This window comes from Etheostoma spectabile, chromosome 24 (genome assembly GCF_008692095.1).
Source record: "Etheostoma spectabile isolate EspeVRDwgs_2016 chromosome 24, UIUC_Espe_1.0, whole genome shotgun sequence".
In the NCBI taxonomy this organism is placed as follows: Eukaryota; Metazoa; Chordata; class Actinopteri; order Perciformes; family Percidae; genus Etheostoma; species Etheostoma spectabile.
The window spans coordinates 14874520-14895102 of NC_045756.1; the positions used below are offsets into that span (position 1 = coordinate 14874520).

Below are 20583 nucleotides of genomic sequence, written 5' to 3' on the forward strand. Positions count from 1 at the left end.
AGATAGATAGATAGATAGATAGGTAGACCAATAACCAGTTAACCATTTTTCAAGTCAGATCTTGAAAGAAGCACAGCCGAACAGTACATCTCTACCATCATGAGTAAATTAGCAATACTGATTAAAGGATTCCATGCCACAAGGGAAATGGTGGAAAAAGCAAAGTATTTCATAAAATATTTGCTAAAGTAATGACCAATTTGTCTGTGTGTCTGTGTGTGTAGGCTACTCTTCAGGTTGGAGGTCATGGCGAGAGGTTGAACCAGTGCAGAGAAGTCACCCTCACCACTACAAAACCTCTCCCAGTACAGGTACACAGTACAGTACTATCATACTTTTCCAGTTGCTTCATATTTATACAATCACTCATATTCTTCACATTGAGCAAGGTAACAATTACCTTATTTAACTGATGATTACTAACTACCTCTACTGAAGCAAATTGGGTATTAGTCTATGTATGTTTGTTTTTTTAATTCCCATCTTCTATATATTCAAATATTTGTTCTTATATTTTATTACTATTAGTATTTCATGTATATTGTATGTATGTGTATTGTATCATTTTGACTTTATTTCATATAAATTCTGTTCTGTGGGACTGATTTTTGCTGCTGTAACACCATAATTTCTGAATTTCTTTTTTGGGATCAATATCTATCTATCTATCTATCTATCTATCTATCTATCTATCTATCTATCTATCATCTGATTTGATTTGATTTGTGTTATTGTCAGGTGGATGGTGAACCGTGCAGACTCGCTCCCTCCGTCATCCACATCAGCCTCAGAAACCAGGCAAACATGGTTCAGAAAACCAAACGACGGACCTCACTACCGCACCTTAACGAGTAAGTCACACATACACACACACTCACACACAGGCTTACACAACCTTAGTCGACTGAAGACAGTAGCTCCTTCCGACCTTGTGGCCATAGTAAATAGCATAACCTTATCTCGTAATCTTGTAATTACAAGAAAAGATTTTAGACAAAAAGTATAGCGGAAAGCATATTGTACAATTTCAAATAAATACATTGTTTAAAGTGTTCTGGTCCTGTTTGTGTCTCAGTCAACAGCCAGTCCCAGAAAAGCTGAGGATCAGAGTCAGCAGGATCAGTATGACTGACTATGACGCTCTGCACTATGACAAGGACCGACTACGACAAGCATGTAAGGCAATACGCACACCACACACACACACACACACACACACACACACACACACACACACACACACACACACACACACACACACACACTTGCATTTATGTATGCATTGGTACAACAATACTATTATAATATTCACCATTGTGACACCACCATGCCTTTTATTTGAGTTGAGTTTTTGTTGTTGTTGCATTTTTAAATGAAAGTACACACAAGTATCTGACATAAAATCAAAACATTCTTACTAATGATAACAAAAACAGATTGTATCAGTATTTACATCAAAACACATGTAATGTGTTCACAGGCCTCAATGAGCCGTGACCAGACGAAAAAAATGTATATGTTTATTATACAACTGGTTACTGTCATGCTATGTTCACAGGAAGTTGATTTGCTTAAAGCAGCCATATGGTTTCCCCAGTTATGATGGAAACTGTTACTTAGAGTATCTCAAGCATGCACTGCTTCCCCTATTGTCAATAACCACAGACCTTTTTGGAGAAGAAATGTGCATCATATACAAGCAAAATAACTAATAAAACAGATATACAGTGGCTAGAATCACATACCCTTCACCATACCCAGAGATAGGCATGTTGAACTTTCCATAAGATCATCTCACAATGCAAAACAAACCAGCTATTAAGCTAACTGAAATAAAACCATGCCAATCACTAGGTATGGTGAGGGGTGTGTGACATTTATTTATTTACAATACATTATTTATTCACAAAGAAAATCGGTGTCCTTAAATAGTTGGATTTTCCTAAATTTTTTATATTAAGGCATTAAGATCAATTTCCAAAAGATGTTTTTTATTCCTCTTTTTAATCAACTTTAACGTGGGTGCGGAAACTTATTCCAGCCACTGTATAGTTCAAATGGCATATTTGTAGACACACACTAGGGGATATGTACGTACCAATATTTGTGGCAGTTATGGCTTCAGGTGGTGTAAAATTTAAAAATAAATCACAAAATTAAGGAAATGTGTGGCGGTCAAACAAAAATACAACAAACAAAACAAAAACCTAAGCCTTGGAAACCTAATTACGGAAGCCGAGAATGGCCATGGATTTTTTTTTAATGCACTTTTTTTTAACAACCTTTTGTTATATGGAGATAACGACTTAATAAGTCGTTATGACGAGATAACAGTGTATTTAAAAATGAATCCATGGCCGTTTTCAGCTTCCGTACAGTGTCTTTTGAAAACATTTTTCTCTGTGACACAATATTCATTTTAACCATATATTGTCCAGTCCTAATTGTACCTCTGATAAGTTGCAGATCCCATAATACAAGTCTAGGGTATAGTTTTGTTCCACAGCAGAATGGGGGTTGTTTAGTGAAGGTTATCAGCGGACGTAGACTTTTAGACTCTCAACCAAAAACTTGAAATTTTAAAAGTCCTAGTTTTTTCTTCTGGAGATTAATTGCTTACGTCAGGTCACATTTTCAACCATTGTCAGTATGCGGTCAAGATGTCTACCAAGGACTTGAGAAGGGTCAAGGAGCTGCAGGTTGATGTACCTTAATGACATCAGCATCTTCAGGCTGAAGTGGGAATAAAACTGCTCGAGGATTAGAAGGTGGAGAAGGGATTTGAAGGTCAACGAGATCATTTTCAGCTGTCTTCGTCATGCATCACAGCCACTCTTCTCTGCTGTGGTTTACGTGTGTGTGTGTGTGTGTGTGTGTGTGTGTGTGTGTGTGGTGTGTGTGGGTGTGTGTGCGCTTTTCATGAAAAGAGTCTCTAAAAGTACATTCTGCCACACTCCACACTCCGCACAATCGCTGATGTTCAGAAATAAGGCAGAGCTTTTTCTGTTTCTTTCTGCATTAAAAAATAATTACACACACACAACACACACACACACACACACAACACACACACACACACACACACACACACACACACACACACACACACACACACACACACACACACACACACACACACACACACACACACACACACACACACACAGTAAGTTAGTTCATGTAAGTTCAGAGCTTTCCCACAGAGTGGCACTGTTTCCTTTCACAACATTGTAAATGCCACACATTATAATACTGTGAAGTATTTATATTAGTATAAATGCAGACATGGTTCTTTGTTTCTGGGTTTTGCATATTATTTATATGATCTGTACAGTATCCTGAGACTCACTTTTTTCAATTTTAAGCGGAAATTTCTCTTGTTAGATGGTTTCCCTAATTTTCATTATTTTTATACCTTATTCTTTGTTCTTGCCATCTGGAGTTTAAGTTGTTTCTCGTTATGCAAATCATCACTGCTCTCAACTTGTGGATGTGTCAGACTTGGGGAGATGATAAAAATATGCCTGGTACTCTGAGGCACAGGTTATATAATCTCACAGCCACTTCAGTCACTGTAGCTCTGTATTCCGAGTATAATGTAAAATGATAGAGATTTGGATGGACCTTTTTAAAACTGCACCGGTAGAATCTGTACAGTTTTCCATAGAATTATACTAGAAATATCATTGAAGAGGTAATAAAAAATTCTGATCTGATACTATAATATTGTCATCATACTGTAACAGGAGACACATTACTTCATCTGTTTGACCAACAAAAGATTTAGGGCGCCTAGTGATAGTTTCTGACAACAAAATTGCTGTTGCATTTTCAATCGGGTGCATAGTCACTCAGAGATATAAAATTAAGCAGATAAAAGCACAAAATGGCTGATTTATAGTAACAAAGCCATTGATAAACATGAGGAAATACCATTTGTTATAAATGCCGAAGGGGGTTAGATGTGGAGCTGTTGCACTGGATGTCTAAAAAGGGATTTCATTTGCTGAGCTGGAACCAGAGAGTGCCTGGCATTATTCATTGACATACTGCATGACCTAATTCATAATTTAAAAAAAATGTTGGCAATTAATTTTCTGTTGCCTGACTAATTGTACCATGTCTTAAGATATTGTTCAGCCCATTTTACATTTTATTCATTTTGTTTAGTTATGAAAACTTGAACATAACTAACATTTATATGAGCTATCTTCACAAACACAACAGTGTATGTACCGTCACCATACACAACAACCAATTAGTTGCTACTTACAGAAGAGAATTGGGCTACTGGTGAAAAATGTATTTGAGCTCTGACTTTATTCTCAGAATTCTGAGATAAAAGTCAGAGTTCTCAGAAAAAAGTCAGAATTCTGAGATAAAACTCAGAATTCTGAGATACAAGTCAGAATTCTGAGATAAAACTCAGAATTCTGAGATACAAGTCAGAATTCTCAGATAAAAGTCTCAGAATTCTGACTTTTATCTCAGAATTGTGATGTTTGTCTCAGAATTCTGACTTTATCCTCAGAATTCTGACTTGTATCTCAGAATTCTGACTTTAGTCTCAGAATTCTTACTTTAGTCTCAGAATTCTGACTTTATCCTCAGAATTCTGAAGATAAAGTCAGAATTCTGAGATAAAAGTCAGAATTCTGTCAACAAAGTCAGAATTCTGAGATAAAAGTCAGAATTCTGAAGATAAAGTCAGAATTCTGAGATAAAAGTCAGAACTCAAATACATTTTTCACCCGTGGCCCTAATGTTCTTCCGGATTGGTGCAACTTGAAAAGGTCAGTTAAAAAAGACCAATCCTCTAGGAGAGTCTTTGAAATGAATGCAGGAGTAATTGGAAAGCAGTGTTTGGTGAGGGGATTGTTTCAAGATGCACTAGGCTAGTAAACTGCCCTGCGAGGGTAGTGAATTAGAAAAAAAGTGTAAAGTCTCTAAATCTGACATGGTTTCTGTGAGTGAAGTTGATCTCTTGCTCCCAGTCTTTTTTCTTCCACACGGAGATATTTAGTGAGAGGTGTGTGTGTGTGTGTGTGTGTGTGTGTGTGTGTGTGTGTGTACGTGGGGGTTCAGGAGCTCCTCACTTAGCTGTGTGATGTAAAGCCAGCAGTGTTGTGTTGGTGCAGCGGGCGGCTGGCCTGCACTGCCTCAGGGGCCAGTCTTTATTCTTTCAAGGATCTATGTTGGCTTATTTAAGATCTATGGTCAGGCTCATTTAAGAAAAAGAAAAAAACGCCCTGTACTGTACGTAAAATCGTCAGATGTGGAGATGCCCAATATTGATGTCATTGTGAGATACTGAGCTGCACAACCTCTACACTAGACAAGTGTGTTACACATGATAAGGCATGCTTTATCATACAGAAATTGTGTTCACCCGTTTTCATTTTACCTGTGATATTGGGCAACAGTGGACTACACATACACTTATAGAACTGGAGTTACTTCAAAGTAACTTCCAATTGGCCCTGTGTCATCACTGAACAGGAGACGACTGTTGCATTAGCTACGTTTTTCTGTTCTTTTATTCACTGGGATGCAAAGCAGGGATGTTGAGCAGAATTATTTGCAATGGTAGTCTTTATTAGATGGGTGTTAATGAAAAGCAGCAGCTTACTGGGGCCACCAATCAGATGGCTGGTGGTTTGATCCCTTGGCCAAGACACTGAACCCTGAATAACTCCCGATGCTGCGACATTGGAGTGTGTGTATGTGTGTGAGTGTTTATCTGATGAGCAGGTGGACCCTTCGGCCACAGTGTGTGAATGCGTGTGAATGGGGAATGGTTCCGGTACTACGTAAGATTAAATTAGGAAAGCTATATAAAAACAGTCCATTTACATTTACTGTCTTGCTTATTGTTACCACCCACGACAGTGACGCTGGTATTGTTTTCACCTTGTGAGTCTGTGTGTGTGTGTGTGTGTCATCATGGAAAAAGGTGTTCCTAGAGACACTGTACTTTACTGTGCACTACCACAGAGGCGGTTTGAGTACTTTGCCGCGTGTTTATATTGTATGGCTGCGGACAGATTTTTCAACTATAGCATCGTAATCTTGCAAGATACAGTCATGAAACTCTACAGGAGTGTTTTTGAGATCAAAATGAAGTTCAAAAATGGGTGTGGTCTAAGCCGTGGAGGTGGTCTAAGCACTTTAGGCTACCTGGGGTAACAACCGCAAAAGACAACTTTTTTTTTAAGGTGTGTAGTAGAAATCAAAATGAAGGCCAAGTTCCAAAATGGGTGTGATCTGAGCCAAAGCACTGGAAGTAGGAGAAGGCCCCCCCCCCTCCCACTTTATGCTCATGGCCCAATTTGCAATGCGGCTTATGTGATCCCATCACATAATGGTCTTTAGCTCATTATTAGCAATCCACTGGCATGAAAAACACACAAAACACAACACTTAGAACAGTAACTTGCACTGAAGGACTTTAAACTCTATTGCTAATATATCCCATAAACTGTTTATTTCTGTCACAAAGATGATATTCTTGGCAAATATTCCAATGTAATTTACATAATATTTGATCTCAAAACTAATGCAGCTGTGTTTTTGTAACCCAAAACCCTCAAAGTAGCAAGTTTAGGAATATATCAGTTGACAAGTTGCTGTTGGTGGTTCCCAATTTTGGTCCTCAGTACCCACAGTGCTGCTGGTTGTCGGTAGAGTTCCATATATTTAATTAGAGTCATGTAGAGTCCCAGGTCCACATCAGTCCCTGCTAGATGACCACAATTAAAACTAGCAGTACTTCCAGGGTCCTGAGGGCTGGAGTTGAGTGCCACTGTATAAGTACATATCAAAGTGCTCTTGGATAATTGTCTTGCTCCTCTGCATTTCCAGCCATTCCTCTGGGACTAATCGTGGTTTCTGGTGACAGCGACTTAGAAACCTGCAGAGAACACATCCAGCGTTTGCAGGAGGTAAGGAGCAGAGCGGGACAGGGGGGGGGGGGGGTGTAGATATGAAAAGGGCACGGTTCTGTGTCACTGAATTGAAATAAAAAGGCAGTACCACATAGCAAGATGAAGAAGAATTTTCTATAATGAGTTAATGAGATTTAATTAAGGAGTTTGTCTTGCTCTGAAGTTGTGTTTCATATATCACATAAAACAGATATGATGAAGCATAACAGAAAGCAATATTGTGTTGTGTTTGTGTGTAAAAGGCTCGGCTCACTCTGATTGGTTGAGGAGGTACATGCAAATGTCAGTGTACTGCTTCCAAGTTTGAGTTGTTAAGCCCATAGGGCCCTTTCCTATGCTGCCATCTTTCTCTCTAGGACTTCTGTTCTGTCCACCCCTCCCTCAGATGCGTGGGACTGCAGGTTGGTAGTTGGATGCTGGAGTTTGTAGTGTGGTTTTTATTTGGTTCAGAGGCATACGGGAAACTAACCACCAACGCTTCAACAATGACTAAAAAGTAGCAACACCTGAAAAAGATATCGCAGACAGAAAAAAGTAAAATTTAAGAAAATAATGAACAATTCTGTCTGTACCAAAGTTTTAATTCACACTACATCTCATAGGCCTCATGGTCCCCCCCCCCCCGCACAATATTTCTGGTGCTGCTGAGTGAGACAGCACTACATGGCTTTTCTCCAAAATGGTGATTAACTTTAGATAATGCACAAACAGACAACCACTGCGATATTAAAGAGAAAGATTCAAGTAGGAGGTAACACACTGATCTGATTATATTGCTGCAGTTCCTTCATGCAGGTTTAAATTTGCTTTTTTTTTTTAAAGTCAAACCATCAAAGTCATGAGAAAGCTTCCTGTCTGAATCCAGAGATGGATTTTGGTAGAAAGGTTACACCCGACACCAGTGCTGATAGCCAGTCTGAGTGATTGACAGCTGAAGAAGTCTTAAAGAGGTCTTTAAAATGGTCACCCACACACAAAATCACACCCACACACCAAACACACACACACACACACACACACACACACACACACACACACACACACAAAAACAGAATAGATTCTGTACTTTAGGGAATACAAAGTAATACATTACACAACATGCACACACATATACACAGATAAAGCCATATTTTAAACAGGATCAGGAAAAAGTAAACACTACCTTAGTTGTTCCCTCCTGGTGTCTTCGGGTTAAATTTGACCCCTTTTTAAAAAGTTTCAACATCAGAAATTTGGGTTTCTTTCAAATAAATTTCAAAAAAAAAAGAAGAAAAAAAAAGTGGATGGTTGCCTACAACGTTCCTCACAACTTAAATAAATAATCAGTTCACTACTTTCATTGAATTTGGGAATTTTCTGTCAATTTTTTAGCATTTGGAGAAAACAATAATTGATAAAGAATTTGTGTGTGACAAATGTCAAAAAAGACAAATGTCAATAAAAGTGGCTAAAATGTGAAACAAATGCCGAACAAAGTGGCAAAAATGTCAAAAGTGACAAATGTAAAAATAAAAGCTTAAAAATTTTGGAGGGGAAAAATAACAAAAATTTCCAAAGGCTCAGAAAAAGTCGACAAACGTTGACAAAGTGACAGAAACATCGCCACGAAGTGGTCGAAAAAGACGACCAAAACGTTGATAAAAGGTTTTTCATTTGAAATTTTGACTCAGAAAAACAAAAATCTGTGTGTCGGTGGGAAGACAACACGAGGGTTAACAAGGACATCCTATTGTTTTAGTCACTTTAAGTGAGAACAGAAAATGTATTTGCCAAAAACATTTTAAAACCCGCTCATCAATAATCATTTACCTGCCTCAGCTAAATGCAAGAAGTGTATCTAGGAAATAGTATTCTGTCACTTAAGAGTAACTTGGGTCTAATTACTGCTGTTCTAATGTACAACAGTCTGCAGCTAAAGACACAAACTAGCACTTTATCACAGCTGTTGTCGGAAAAGCAATGCTTGTACTCAACACTTTGCTTCCTTGGGTCCTGAGTAATACACCTGCCTTGATATAGTTAAGTCCTAGCAATGCTGTAGTATATGAGTCGTTTGCTAACAGCTAGCTATTTAGGACCAGGCTATTTCCAAAAAACAGAAGCGCCCATTCTGATTGTGCTAATGCTTAGTAACAGTTAATAAGGGCCCCCTTTCAATACACTAGGCTGATACAGACACCAGCTCAGAGTGGGACCTGGTTTAGTCTTTTTATTTTTTTTAAAGACTTTTAGTTTTGTTGACTTTATCAGTTTGATTGCTTTTTTGGACAGCATCCACACAGAAAAGTTAAAATTGGAAAAGGTAACAAAGAAATGCTTGACTCATTCCGCAGAGCCACGAAGCCTCCCCCCACGCTGCACAGAGCGCCAGTAATGGTTTCTTCAAAATCTATTCATAATGAATGTTTCGCATGTCCTAATACGACACATTGAACACCATTGGGTTCCCAGCAATACACCTGCCAAGTGTAAAGTATATCGCATAACTGTTTCCTTGCTTCATTGTTAGATTGAGTCAAAAAATACTGATACAGTCTTTAAAATAAAAAATTGACTAACATATTCTCCAAAGTCCTAAAAAAACTCACTCAAAGAACTTGAACTTCCTCAATGCTAGCTACAGCCCTGGATGGAGATATTTACTGTAACTGATAAAATGTTTTAATATCTGTCACTGATTCATCATGTGAGAGAATACACTTCTTTCATTATATCATTCATTAGCAGCTCACCACTGCTCTCCAGCTTTAGACCTTTGTCTTGCATGTCAGATGCTTAATATCACACGAGTATTGCAGCTCGTATCCATTATGCTCCTTTCATGTTCAAAGAGTCATTATGGAACATCTCCCTAATGTAGACCTATGTTTAAGAAGGCAAAAGGCCATTAGTGAAGCCAGGAATTTAAAAGATGACATGTCTGAACTGGGCTATATTCAGCCAAACTCAGTCCAGACAGTGGTTTGGGGAAAATTAAAACCGAGAGGTCTCCTTTTGTACTTGCTGTACTCCAGACATCAGAATTATTCCACGTCTTTAGCCACTAATGTCAGGCATCTTACGATGGAAATTCTAAAGCTATGTTTCAAATTACATGGCTTAATGCTCAATTCCGATTTTCACCCCCAGACCTGATATTTCTGTCTAGACTGTTCTCATGTTTGAAGTAATCCATTTCTGTCAATGGTGTGAACAGATCTCTGCCCTGAAATAACCCAAATGCAACCAATACCAACTTTGTTTTTGGTAGGTCATTCACTCTTGGTTCAACAAGTCTGGGTGCAGACCCTTTTTTCATTTCTTGCTGTACTGCAGTATTTCAGTGTTTGTGTGGATGCTTGTATTACACACAAACTGCAAAAAGAGTGATTCATTTTTGGGATGTTTTGCCTTTTTTGAATTTTGGCCCTTTTTTAATTGCACTGCAAAGACTAGAGCGTGTGCCACATGTTACATTACATGTCATGTAGCTGACACTTTTATCCAAAGTCACTTTAATTAGTATATATGTCAGTGGTTGCATGTCTCTGGAGAGACTATGGGTTATGTGTCTTGCTCAAGGACACATTGGTTGATGTGTCGCACTGGGAATTGAACCCAGATCTCCCACACCTACGGCATGTGTCATATCCATTGTCATATCCACTGTCATATCCACTGTCATATCCACTGGGCCATCACCACCCACATGTACCCACATGTACTTTGCTTGTCAATTTTTCTGACCAGCACAGCATGTGCAGGATAGAAACAAACAGATGGGAGTTTACTTTTAATGAGAAAGCATGACGTATGGTCTTATTGTCTTGAAAATGATACTTGCATTGAGCTAGATGTCTGAGAACCATGTCTGTTTTCAGCACAACACAAGTGGTGATTATCAACCTGTTTTAAGCATCTCGTGATGCATGAAGATACATCATCAGTGATATAACCTGGGGTCATTGACTGTAGACTGTAGGTTTTTCAGCATCAGACTGCCTAGAAGATCAGACCTACGCTTTAATCCAAGTATTCATGGATCACACCTTGAACCATAGCCATCTTGATGTCTGTCGGTGATAATCCATGATGTCTCTATCTCTTTGCAATCCTTGAAAGGGATTTCAAAGGGACTGGTTGGCAAAGCCTCTGCAGTGAACTTTAAAGGGTACAAATTCTGCCCCAAATCCTTAGCTGCTGCCTTCCCCTATCAGGTTTGTGTTCATTTTTTTCAAGTTAACTTTAGAGGGACCTTCTACACCTGATGGCAGAGCTGCCTTCATTGCAGGTACAAGTGGTATCTGCTTTTGAAGATGCCATCTGCCCCTCCCCAAGGTTCTACAGACAACATCTCTGGACATGCAGCCATGGCTTGGCCTGGTCGACCAAGTCCTGCACCCTTGACTCCCCTATAGTCCTGACCTTGAATATATCATTGTAGACTTGTATCTCTGAATAGACTTTATATAGCGCCCCCCCTTTCATGGATAGCCAAAAACGGCGGTCCCAGACACTTTTATAGAACATGATTGATGTTCCTTTTGAAGCCCGAAGCTCAGCAGGAGCCATATGAATTCTTTAGGGTTACCCTGTTGAAAGATCCAGGCCTTAAATTTTCCAGGCAGGGTTGACTTGAGGGTGCAACAAAGACCTTGCCCAGGCTCTACTTTGGCTTCTCTTTGACCCACAGTATCTGCTACTTCGCAAGAAAGAAGCAAAACTTCATCACTGCTTTAAAACACATCTAGGCCTTTTATATCCTCCATCAAGTCATCCATGTTGGCAATGATTAACACCACACTTGGTCAGGGCCTCTTCACTCCACTACTGCTGACTTAAAGGGATGGTTCACCATTGGAACGATGAATATATCTTTAATAAATTATTTTTTTCTTCGAAATTGGTGCCTTCTAGGCTGAGAAAAGCCAGAATATGAATTTTTGAAAGATACCAAATCCCAGAATGCACTTCGCTACTCAGAGTTCACTCCCTAGCCATGCCTTCCGTTTACTGACCTAGACAGACAGTCATGCATTCAACATCAGTGTGTTTCATTGCCATTTCAACCATATACACAAAACAATGTTTCCCCGTGGCTCAAGTGGTGTTACACATTTAAAATATATAAAAAAACATCATATAAAAACAACATACGTAACAGACATTTAGTGCACACACATTATAGTCTCCGTAAAGTTCAGCTAACGCATTGGTAGCATTAGCGCTTGGAGTGATGTATAAGTGTATAGTGAGTATAAACACAGCTGTGAATTTGCGTAGAATGTAGAATTAGCATTTAACAGTCACAAACTCCACCAGCGGTTAGCAGTAGTTGGATAAAAATTGTTTTTCTAACTTGGAGAAGCCATCTTTCCTCTCCTTTTGATTAGCTCTTTTCATCATGCTCTGTTGTCATTTGCACAGCTGTTTGATAGGTATGAGGCAAGTAATGTGAATGGCTTATATCAACAAAAATACCCTCATACCTTACATTCTCAAAGAAAAGGGACATCAGCAGTAGCAGTTCAGGATCTCTAATATTGTTAAGAGACTAAAACACAGATTAGTTTCCCCCATGTGTCTCAGCATGTTGCAGCATGATGCATGGACTGTTGTTTGTGAAGCTTTGTTAACGTGTGTGACCTTTATTACGTGTACTGATTAACCATGTATTTTAACTGTGCTTTTGGTATCAATATTGTATGGGTGTAGTTTGTTAGTAAGTTTATTGTATTGTGACCTGTTATAAAAGTGAGCTGAATTTGCTCTATGATGTGGATGTGATTTACTCTGTGCTGTCAGAATAGATTAAATAAATGCGCACTGAACAAATGTTAGGGTTCTTTTTTTAGTTTTCTTTATTTTAGTGCAGGGTTAATTAGCTAGTCTCTTTGAGGCCCTGATCTTCTCACAATAGACCTCTGAACAAAAGCATTGACAAGACCATTCAAACAGTAGTACAGATCTAACGTTTGGGAAGTAGTTGGAAATTGTTCAATAAACACTTTTCACAGTTTTGTTTTGCCATACAGTCAGCAGAAGACAGGATCAGAGAGACATCTTAATTAAAAATCTTATAAATGAAACTCAAAGAGCTTGTTATATTTGAAATTGAATTACTAGGAAATATAGTCACTTTGAACTCTTGTAGTGCCAATACTTTCTTTTCTCTTTGGAATCATAATGTGTCACAAAAAGAAATGCTACAGTGGGTACTGGTTATACCTATTGCATCTGAAGATATTATGTAATGGCACTAATTACAAGGTAAGTACCATAAAATCAGTTCTATAAGGAATTACGTTACTATCAAATACAGACCTACCACCAATTCTTATCAACAAATCAAGGCTTCTCTAACTGTAAAACACAAAATGCCATTGCACTGTAAATTTCTGTTTTGTGGCATAAAATGGGTACAACTGGGGTATTTCTTTCAATTAAAGTATTATTAATCATTAACTTAGCATAATTACAATATCATTTAAAAGCATCTTCCCTCCAACATTTTTGTAAATGAAATGGTCTTTGCAGACCTTTCTGAGCATTCCTACCATAAAATGCAGTTTGCACACATACTATACTTTGCATTAAGACGCCCGCCATCACGGGATCTAGTGGAAATGCCCCTTTAGTGTCTTTAGTTTGATACAAAGCGGCAGTATTTCACAACAGGGAGAGAGAGCAGCTAGAGTGAACCCTCTTTTAAAGATTCCCACACTCAACCCGTCGGATGTTAACTTTATGGTTGAATGTACTTATTGCAAGTTAGTCGCGAAAAAGCTTGAGCTAAATTAACGTAATGTGATATAATCCTAATTTTGTTTTCCGATCTGCTCCAGTTTGCCTTGTTTTGTTATGGCATTATGCTGTCAATACAAACTTAACCCTTCCTGTATAAAACTAAAAGCCCTGTAGCGCATCAGTGGGCAGAATCCCTTCATTTCCTAACAACAAGGCTTTCATGATGAAACATTTACAGGACCTATTTGGTGAAAATTAATGGGCCATGGCATACACCCACAGAAGTCTGGATCGATGGCAGTTCATGTCCAGGATAATGTGTGTTGCCGTTGTCTAACGCCGTTCTCTTCGAGACACTACAAACTTCGAGCTAGAAAGCTACATGCTGAAAATGGCAATTTTTTGGGGTTAAAATTCCTAAACCCAACTGTCCCATTCTTCTTTTCCTAAACGCAACCCGTTGTTCTTTTCTTAATCCCAACCTGTCCGCCACATAAGCCATCCGGTTCTTCTTTTCCTAAACGCAATCCGTTCTTTTCCTAAGCCCAACCCACTGTTCTTTTCCTAAACGTAACCCGTTGTTCTTTTCCTAAACCCAACTTGTTATTCTTTTTCTAAACCCAACTCGCTCTTCATTTCTTAAAATCAACCCGTTGTTCTTTTCCTAAATACAACCCGTTGTTCTTTTTCTAAACTCAACCCGTTGTTCTTTTTCTAAACCTAACTCGTTGTTCTTTTTCTAAAACCAACCTGTTTTTTTTTCTTAAACCCAACCTGTCCGACACATACGCCGTCCCGTTGTTTTTTTCCTAAATGCAACCCGTTCTTCTTGTCCTAAACCAACCTGTTCTTCTATACTTAAACCCAACCCGTTCTTCTTTTCCTAAACCCAACTCGTTTTTTTTCCTAAACCCAACCCATTCTTCTTTTCCTAAACCCAACCCGTTCTTCTATACCTAAACCCAACCCGTTCTTCTTTTTCTAAACCCAACTCGTTTTTTTTGCCTAAACCCAATCCATTCTTCTTTTCCTAAACCCAACCAGTTCTTCTTTTCCTAAACCCAACCTGTTCTTCTTTTCCTAAACCCAACCCGTCCACTGTATATGGCCGTCCCGTTCTTCTTTTCCTAAACACAACCCCCCACAACCTTTTCCTGAACTTAAAGGAACACGCCACCATTTGTTGAAATAGGACTTATCACCGTCTCCCCTAGCTTTAGATGGGTGGGCCAACGCATTTTTTGTCTCAGCTAGTTTAGCTTAGCGTAGTGAATGGAATCCTATGTTGCCGGTTAAATTGTTGTGAGTAAAAGTGAGCCAACAAAAATCAACTGAGACTGTGATTTTGCTGTCCATTTCATGGAATTCTGTAAGATCAGGTAGTTGCGTCGTCAAAGACCATTGTGATTAGTTTAAAGAAATCAAAACAACACAAAACCTTTTTCCCCTTCCTTTCCCAGAATGTATATGTGGAGGAGCCAGACCTTACTCCGCAGTGCTGTGGAGATCACCCACAGGGACTCTATTTGTCTTAATGACTCTCTCGAAAATGAGATGATTCAGCTCAAGGGGTTTATCCTTCTGATAAATAGTCTTTATTTCAGTACACTTTAAAAACAAATACTACTGAGACCACTACAGAAAATTGCAGATGAACATTTAATACACATAACAATATAGACACAAGTGACAATCCCTATATCAATTTTGCCACAATTTAGCAGATTGACCATACACGGTCGAGCCGTATATGTGGTTTTCATCTGGTGTATGTTTTCTTTCTTTCTTTCTTTCTTTCTTTCTTTCTTTCTTTCTTTCTTTCTTTCTTTCTTTCTTTCTTTCTCCTTCCTTCTCTGTGGCTGGGGAGATTTAGCTGTTGGGATTATTGTCATGCTCTGTCACCCTGACATGTGCGGTGAAGGGGATGAGGTTGCTGTGCTTTTACAGCGTGCTGGCCTGTGCAACCTGAATTGTGTTCACGAAGCATAGAGTTCTGCGGTCCTTTCCATTTCTATGGTTAATAGAAGTAACCTTAAGTTACTTATACATACAAAAACAGTGGAACTAAACAAAATGATCTGTGGTTGACCTTGGGGAGAGAAGGCAACAAAATATTGAATTGTTGTTTGAACATAAGCTTGATTACGGCCAAGCTTTGCATCAGTGGTGGGGGCCTGATATGACCTTAATAATTCTAGGAATTCCCCCCAAGAGCAAACATTTAGTGCGACAGTAGCGAGGAAAACTTCCTTTTAGGAAGAAACCTCGGACAGACCCAGGCTCTTGGTAGGTGGTGTCTGACTGTGCTGGTTGGGGATGTGATGAACAGTGGCAATTATAGTTTCAGTAAACAGGTTTTCAAACCAGCCAAGTGGCAGTTGGTCAAGACCACACCCCCAGCCTCCACCTTCTGCCTCCTCTCTCCTCCTCAATAGCTACAGACACAGAAATGTCACGTCTTAAGAAAAACTCATTGTGGGACTTGCTCTAGTGGCTGTAATTCTGCACCAAGGCTGAGTTTTGGGAAAGATACTTCAGATACAGTATTAGGGGACCACTAAGGTCTATATAAAAGAGACTTCAGATACAGTATTAGGGGACCACTAAGGTCTATATAAAAGAGACGTCAGATACAGTATTAAGGGACCACTAAGGTTTATATAAAAGAGACTTCAGATACAGTATTAGGGGACCACTAAGGTCTATATAAAAGAGACTTCAGATACAGTATTAGGGGACCACTAAGGTCTATATAAAAGAGACTTCAGATACAGTATTAGGGACCGCTAAGGTCTATATAAAAGCATCCAAAAAGCACCATGTCATGGGACCTTTAATTCCGACACTCAAAATCATGCTGTTGATCAATTGCGAACAACCTATTTTGACGTTGCTAAATTTTGAGAGTAATTCACAAATGATTGATGAATTACGTTGTGTTTTTTGTGTGTAGTGAAACACTGCTAATCAGTTGGGTGTTAAATTGGTATTTAAACACTTTTTCATGGAAAAAAATCAAAAACATCAATCTATGAGAGTTGATATTTTCCACGGTAGAAATATTTGCACACGTTTACAACCCTCATCAGAATCAGAATCATCCTTATTTGCCAGATATGAACACATAAGAGGAATTTGACTTAGGTTGGAGCAAGCTCACTGTTTTTATTTTGAAGAGTCACAGTTCAAATCAAAATTGTGTTGAAGGATTTGAGCTTTTTTGCTATTTCTTTTTAAATTCCACCATGTGGAGCAAAGATGTGTGGTCTGATGAGGTTGGGTTGTTGAATCATTGAAAATGAAGTAAACCCCAATGTCATAGTAAAGTGCTTTGTAAAGTTAGAAAGATAGCACAATAATATATATATATATATATATATGCAGTCCATTTCCCATTTTACACATGGCCATGTAATAAGGTTTACCTAGCAGAGCTTTTGTTGTCTCAATTCTTTAACCTGAAAAATGACACCTGCTTCGTACATAATTTTAAAACCAATACTTAATTGCATGCAAATGCAGTGAATTTGAAAAGGGCTCTTTCTTGCTGCTGGCAGTCACTGTGGATGAGCGCAAATTGAGTGCTAAGCTTTTCATCTCCCAGTTCAGGAGGAAGCAGAGAAAACTCTGTAAATGTTATTTTTAACCACACTATCTTGTTTTATATAGGTTAGATCACTAACGCTAAGAAGGCAGCTCATGAGTTGTTGTCAGACTTTGTGTTGCATAGCAACTCGATGAAGTAACACTCTTCACCATTCACCGTTTGATCTCCCGTTCTCCAATGAATGGTGATGCTCACTGGTGCAGTTTGGGATTGAGAAGGAGAAACAGTTTTCTCATAATGAGCCCAAATGGTGAACATTTGTTGCACTGTGTGACCAGAACAATTCTGTATGGTTTCTTTACATCTACCATGATCAGGATAAGGTGTTCCATGTGTATCTTTTTAGTTCTAGAATCCTGACCTGCTAAAAAAGACTAGCTGTTCTCACTAGTGTGGTCTCAACAGCGCATCACGGCCACACTTCAAGACACTAGGGACCAAGTTTACATACATAAATGAAAGCACAATGCACCATTCTCTTTGTGATTTGTTTGGAAGCTTTGTAAGTGCAGGAAAGCTCCTTAAGTATCAATATTAACTTAGGACACTAGCCAAAAGATTGTGTAAAAAACACATATAAGACAGAGGAACATATTATCGGCTGACATTAGACATTTTCCGAACTATCTGTATCGGTATTTTTTTTTCTTCCAATGAATATTTAAAAAATAAAATAAAAAACGGACGGTCAACCATTTTATCAGTGTTGCAGTTGCATAGTTTATCCACCAGAGGGTGCTGTACAAGGTCCCTGTTAATTCTATTTTTTGTTGTTTGTATTTTTATACATTTTATTTATCAGAACTTTAATATATTTTGATGTTCCTCAGTTCTATTGTGACAATAAAACATTGTCATATTATTTTAGTGAGAACTCAGAAATAACTACAAATAACTAAAGTTAGGGAAATCTGTTTTATGTTTTGAAACGCGTTTCTGGATTTAAAACAATATATATTGGCCAATATATTGAAATATCATATTTTTAAATAACCAAATAACTAAAAAAAGTATTGGTATCAGTCTTAAACATCCTTCATTGAACGGGCTCTACAAAAAGCACATGAAAAGCCTCTGTAGATAGATAGATAGATAGATAGATAGATAGATAGATAGATAGATAGATAGATAGATAATTATTGATCCCAAAAATTATGGTGTTACAGCAGCAAAATCAGTCACACAGCACATAATATAAATGAAATGCTAGGATACAAAGCACAGCATATAAATGAAATACTAGGATACAATGTACATACAGTATACATGAAATAATAATAGGAATAAAATATAAGAACAGTCATGATATCTTCAGAGACAGAGGCTGTGACAAACAGACAGCTGCTACAGTTAGTCATGTAAATACTAGGCTGCCATTTTCTGTCACAGCCTGGGATATGTGGAATTGTAACTTTTAGTAGGAAAATGGGTTGTCATCTGTCAGTCTGAAGTGCCAGTCTGAGTGCAGTTTTTATGGATTTTGCTGGAACCAGTGGCAGCCAGATGTAAGCAATGTGGTGATCTATTGCAGCCACGTGAGACGTTGCATGTTGGGATTGGCTGAAAATGAGAGAAAATGTACTTTAAAGTGGTTAAAATAACAGCATTTCCACAGAGCAACATTTTTCCTTGTATGCATTTAGTGTATTTCACATTTTATTGATTTTTAATATCACATGTTTACTACATATACTGTATGAAATATACACTCACTGGCAACTTTGTTAGGTACACCATGCTAGTATCAGGCTGCACCCCATTTTACCTTCAGAACTGCCTTAATTCTTTTACAGCATATATCCAACAAGGTGCTGGAAACATTCCACAGAGATTTTGGTCCATATTAACAGAATATCATAAAACAATCACTGCAGATTTTTGTTTGCACATCCATGATGCGCATTTCCCCTTCCCCCTCATCCCATAGGTGCTCTATTGGATTGAGATCTGGTGACTGAGAACAGTGAACTCATTTTAATGTTCAAGAAACCAGTTTGAGATGATTTAAGTTGTATGACGTGGCAGTGCACATTATCCTGCTGGAAGTGGCCACTAGGTAGGACGGTTGTGGCTCAGTGGTAGAGCGGTCTGGCAATCGGAAGGTTGTCGGTTCGATCCCTGGCCCTGCAGTTGATGTCAAAGTGTCCTTGGTGACTGGCTGCGCCATCGGAGTGTAAATGTGTGTGTGTGTTTATCTGGTGAGCAGGTGGCACCTTGTACAACAGCCTCAGCCACAGTGTATGAATGTGTGTGAATGGCCCATTTAGTAGATGGGTATACTGTGGTCAGTTGGTACTAAAGGGCCCAAAAGTGTGCTAAGAAAATATCCCCCACGTCATTTAACTTTGATGTTGTTAACGCCAAATTCCAACCCTACCATTTGAATGTCGCAGCAGAAATCGAAACTTATCAGCCAACGTTCTTCCAAACTTCTATTGTCCGATTATTGAGAGCCTGTGCCAATTGTAGCCTCAGTTTCCTGTTCTTAGATGACAGGACTGGCCCGCGGTGAGGTCTTCTGCTGCTGTAGCCCGTCTGCTTCAAGGCTGGATGTGTTGTGCATTCAGAGATTCTGTTCTGTATACCTTGGCTTTTTCGGACCACTCTCTGTTGACCCTAGAGATTTTGTGTCTGAAAATGCCAGTAGATTAGTAGTTTCTGAAATATTCAAATTAGCCTGTCTGGCACCAACAACACTTAAATCAACTTTCTTTCAAATTATGACGCTTGGTTTGAACCTGAGAAGATACTCGTCTTGACAAATTTCCACCAGGAGCTTCCCAGTATGACCACTGAGCATCTCGACTAGAGGAAATGCATCAACACCATGGAAAAGTAAAACAAGGAAGTTGACTATCATTGTGTTTTGCATTTCCAGGATATTCTTTCTTCACAATCGTGCATCATTCTTGTTGGTCACACCTGTGACTGTTACAAAGTCGTAAAACCAGTTTAATGTAAAGTGTGGCCAAGTTGGAGAGAACTCCTCGTCTTTTATGTGCACAAAGACATCAATATTTTACCTATTCCAAGATGTGCAATTGTTTAAAAGTTATCCTGAGCACAGAGCATAGTTTTTTTTGTCTGTCAAAATAAAGGCCTAAAATAATCTTTAAAACCAAAAGGGCTTTGCACAGAGGACATGATCATCTGAAAAGACTAGTTAGTTGGGCCGGACGGACTCAGCAAAATAACAGCATGCAGCCCGTATTTTCTAATGGTCAAGCATCAAAGCCTGACTCAAGTCATAGTATTTTGAGGACTTTACTCCATGCATGAGGTCCATCCATCCATCCATCCATCCAT

The 20583-nt window shown here is 38.7% G+C and overlaps 1 protein-coding gene across 1 annotated transcript in view; it reads left to right on the forward strand.

Annotated features, from left to right (window-relative positions):
- dgkza (diacylglycerol kinase, zeta a) overlaps window positions 1–20583 on the forward strand; it is a 154233-nt gene that overhangs the window by 84565 nt on the left and 49085 nt on the right. Inside the window, exons 21-24 of the mRNA XM_032505889.1 lie at window positions 225–311; window positions 739–851; window positions 1076–1176; window positions 6862–6941. Coding sequence (XP_032361780.1) covers window positions 225–311; window positions 739–851; window positions 1076–1176; window positions 6862–6941 — 381 coding nt within the window. The remainder of the gene's footprint in view (window positions 1–224; window positions 312–738; window positions 852–1075; window positions 1177–6861; window positions 6942–20583) is intronic.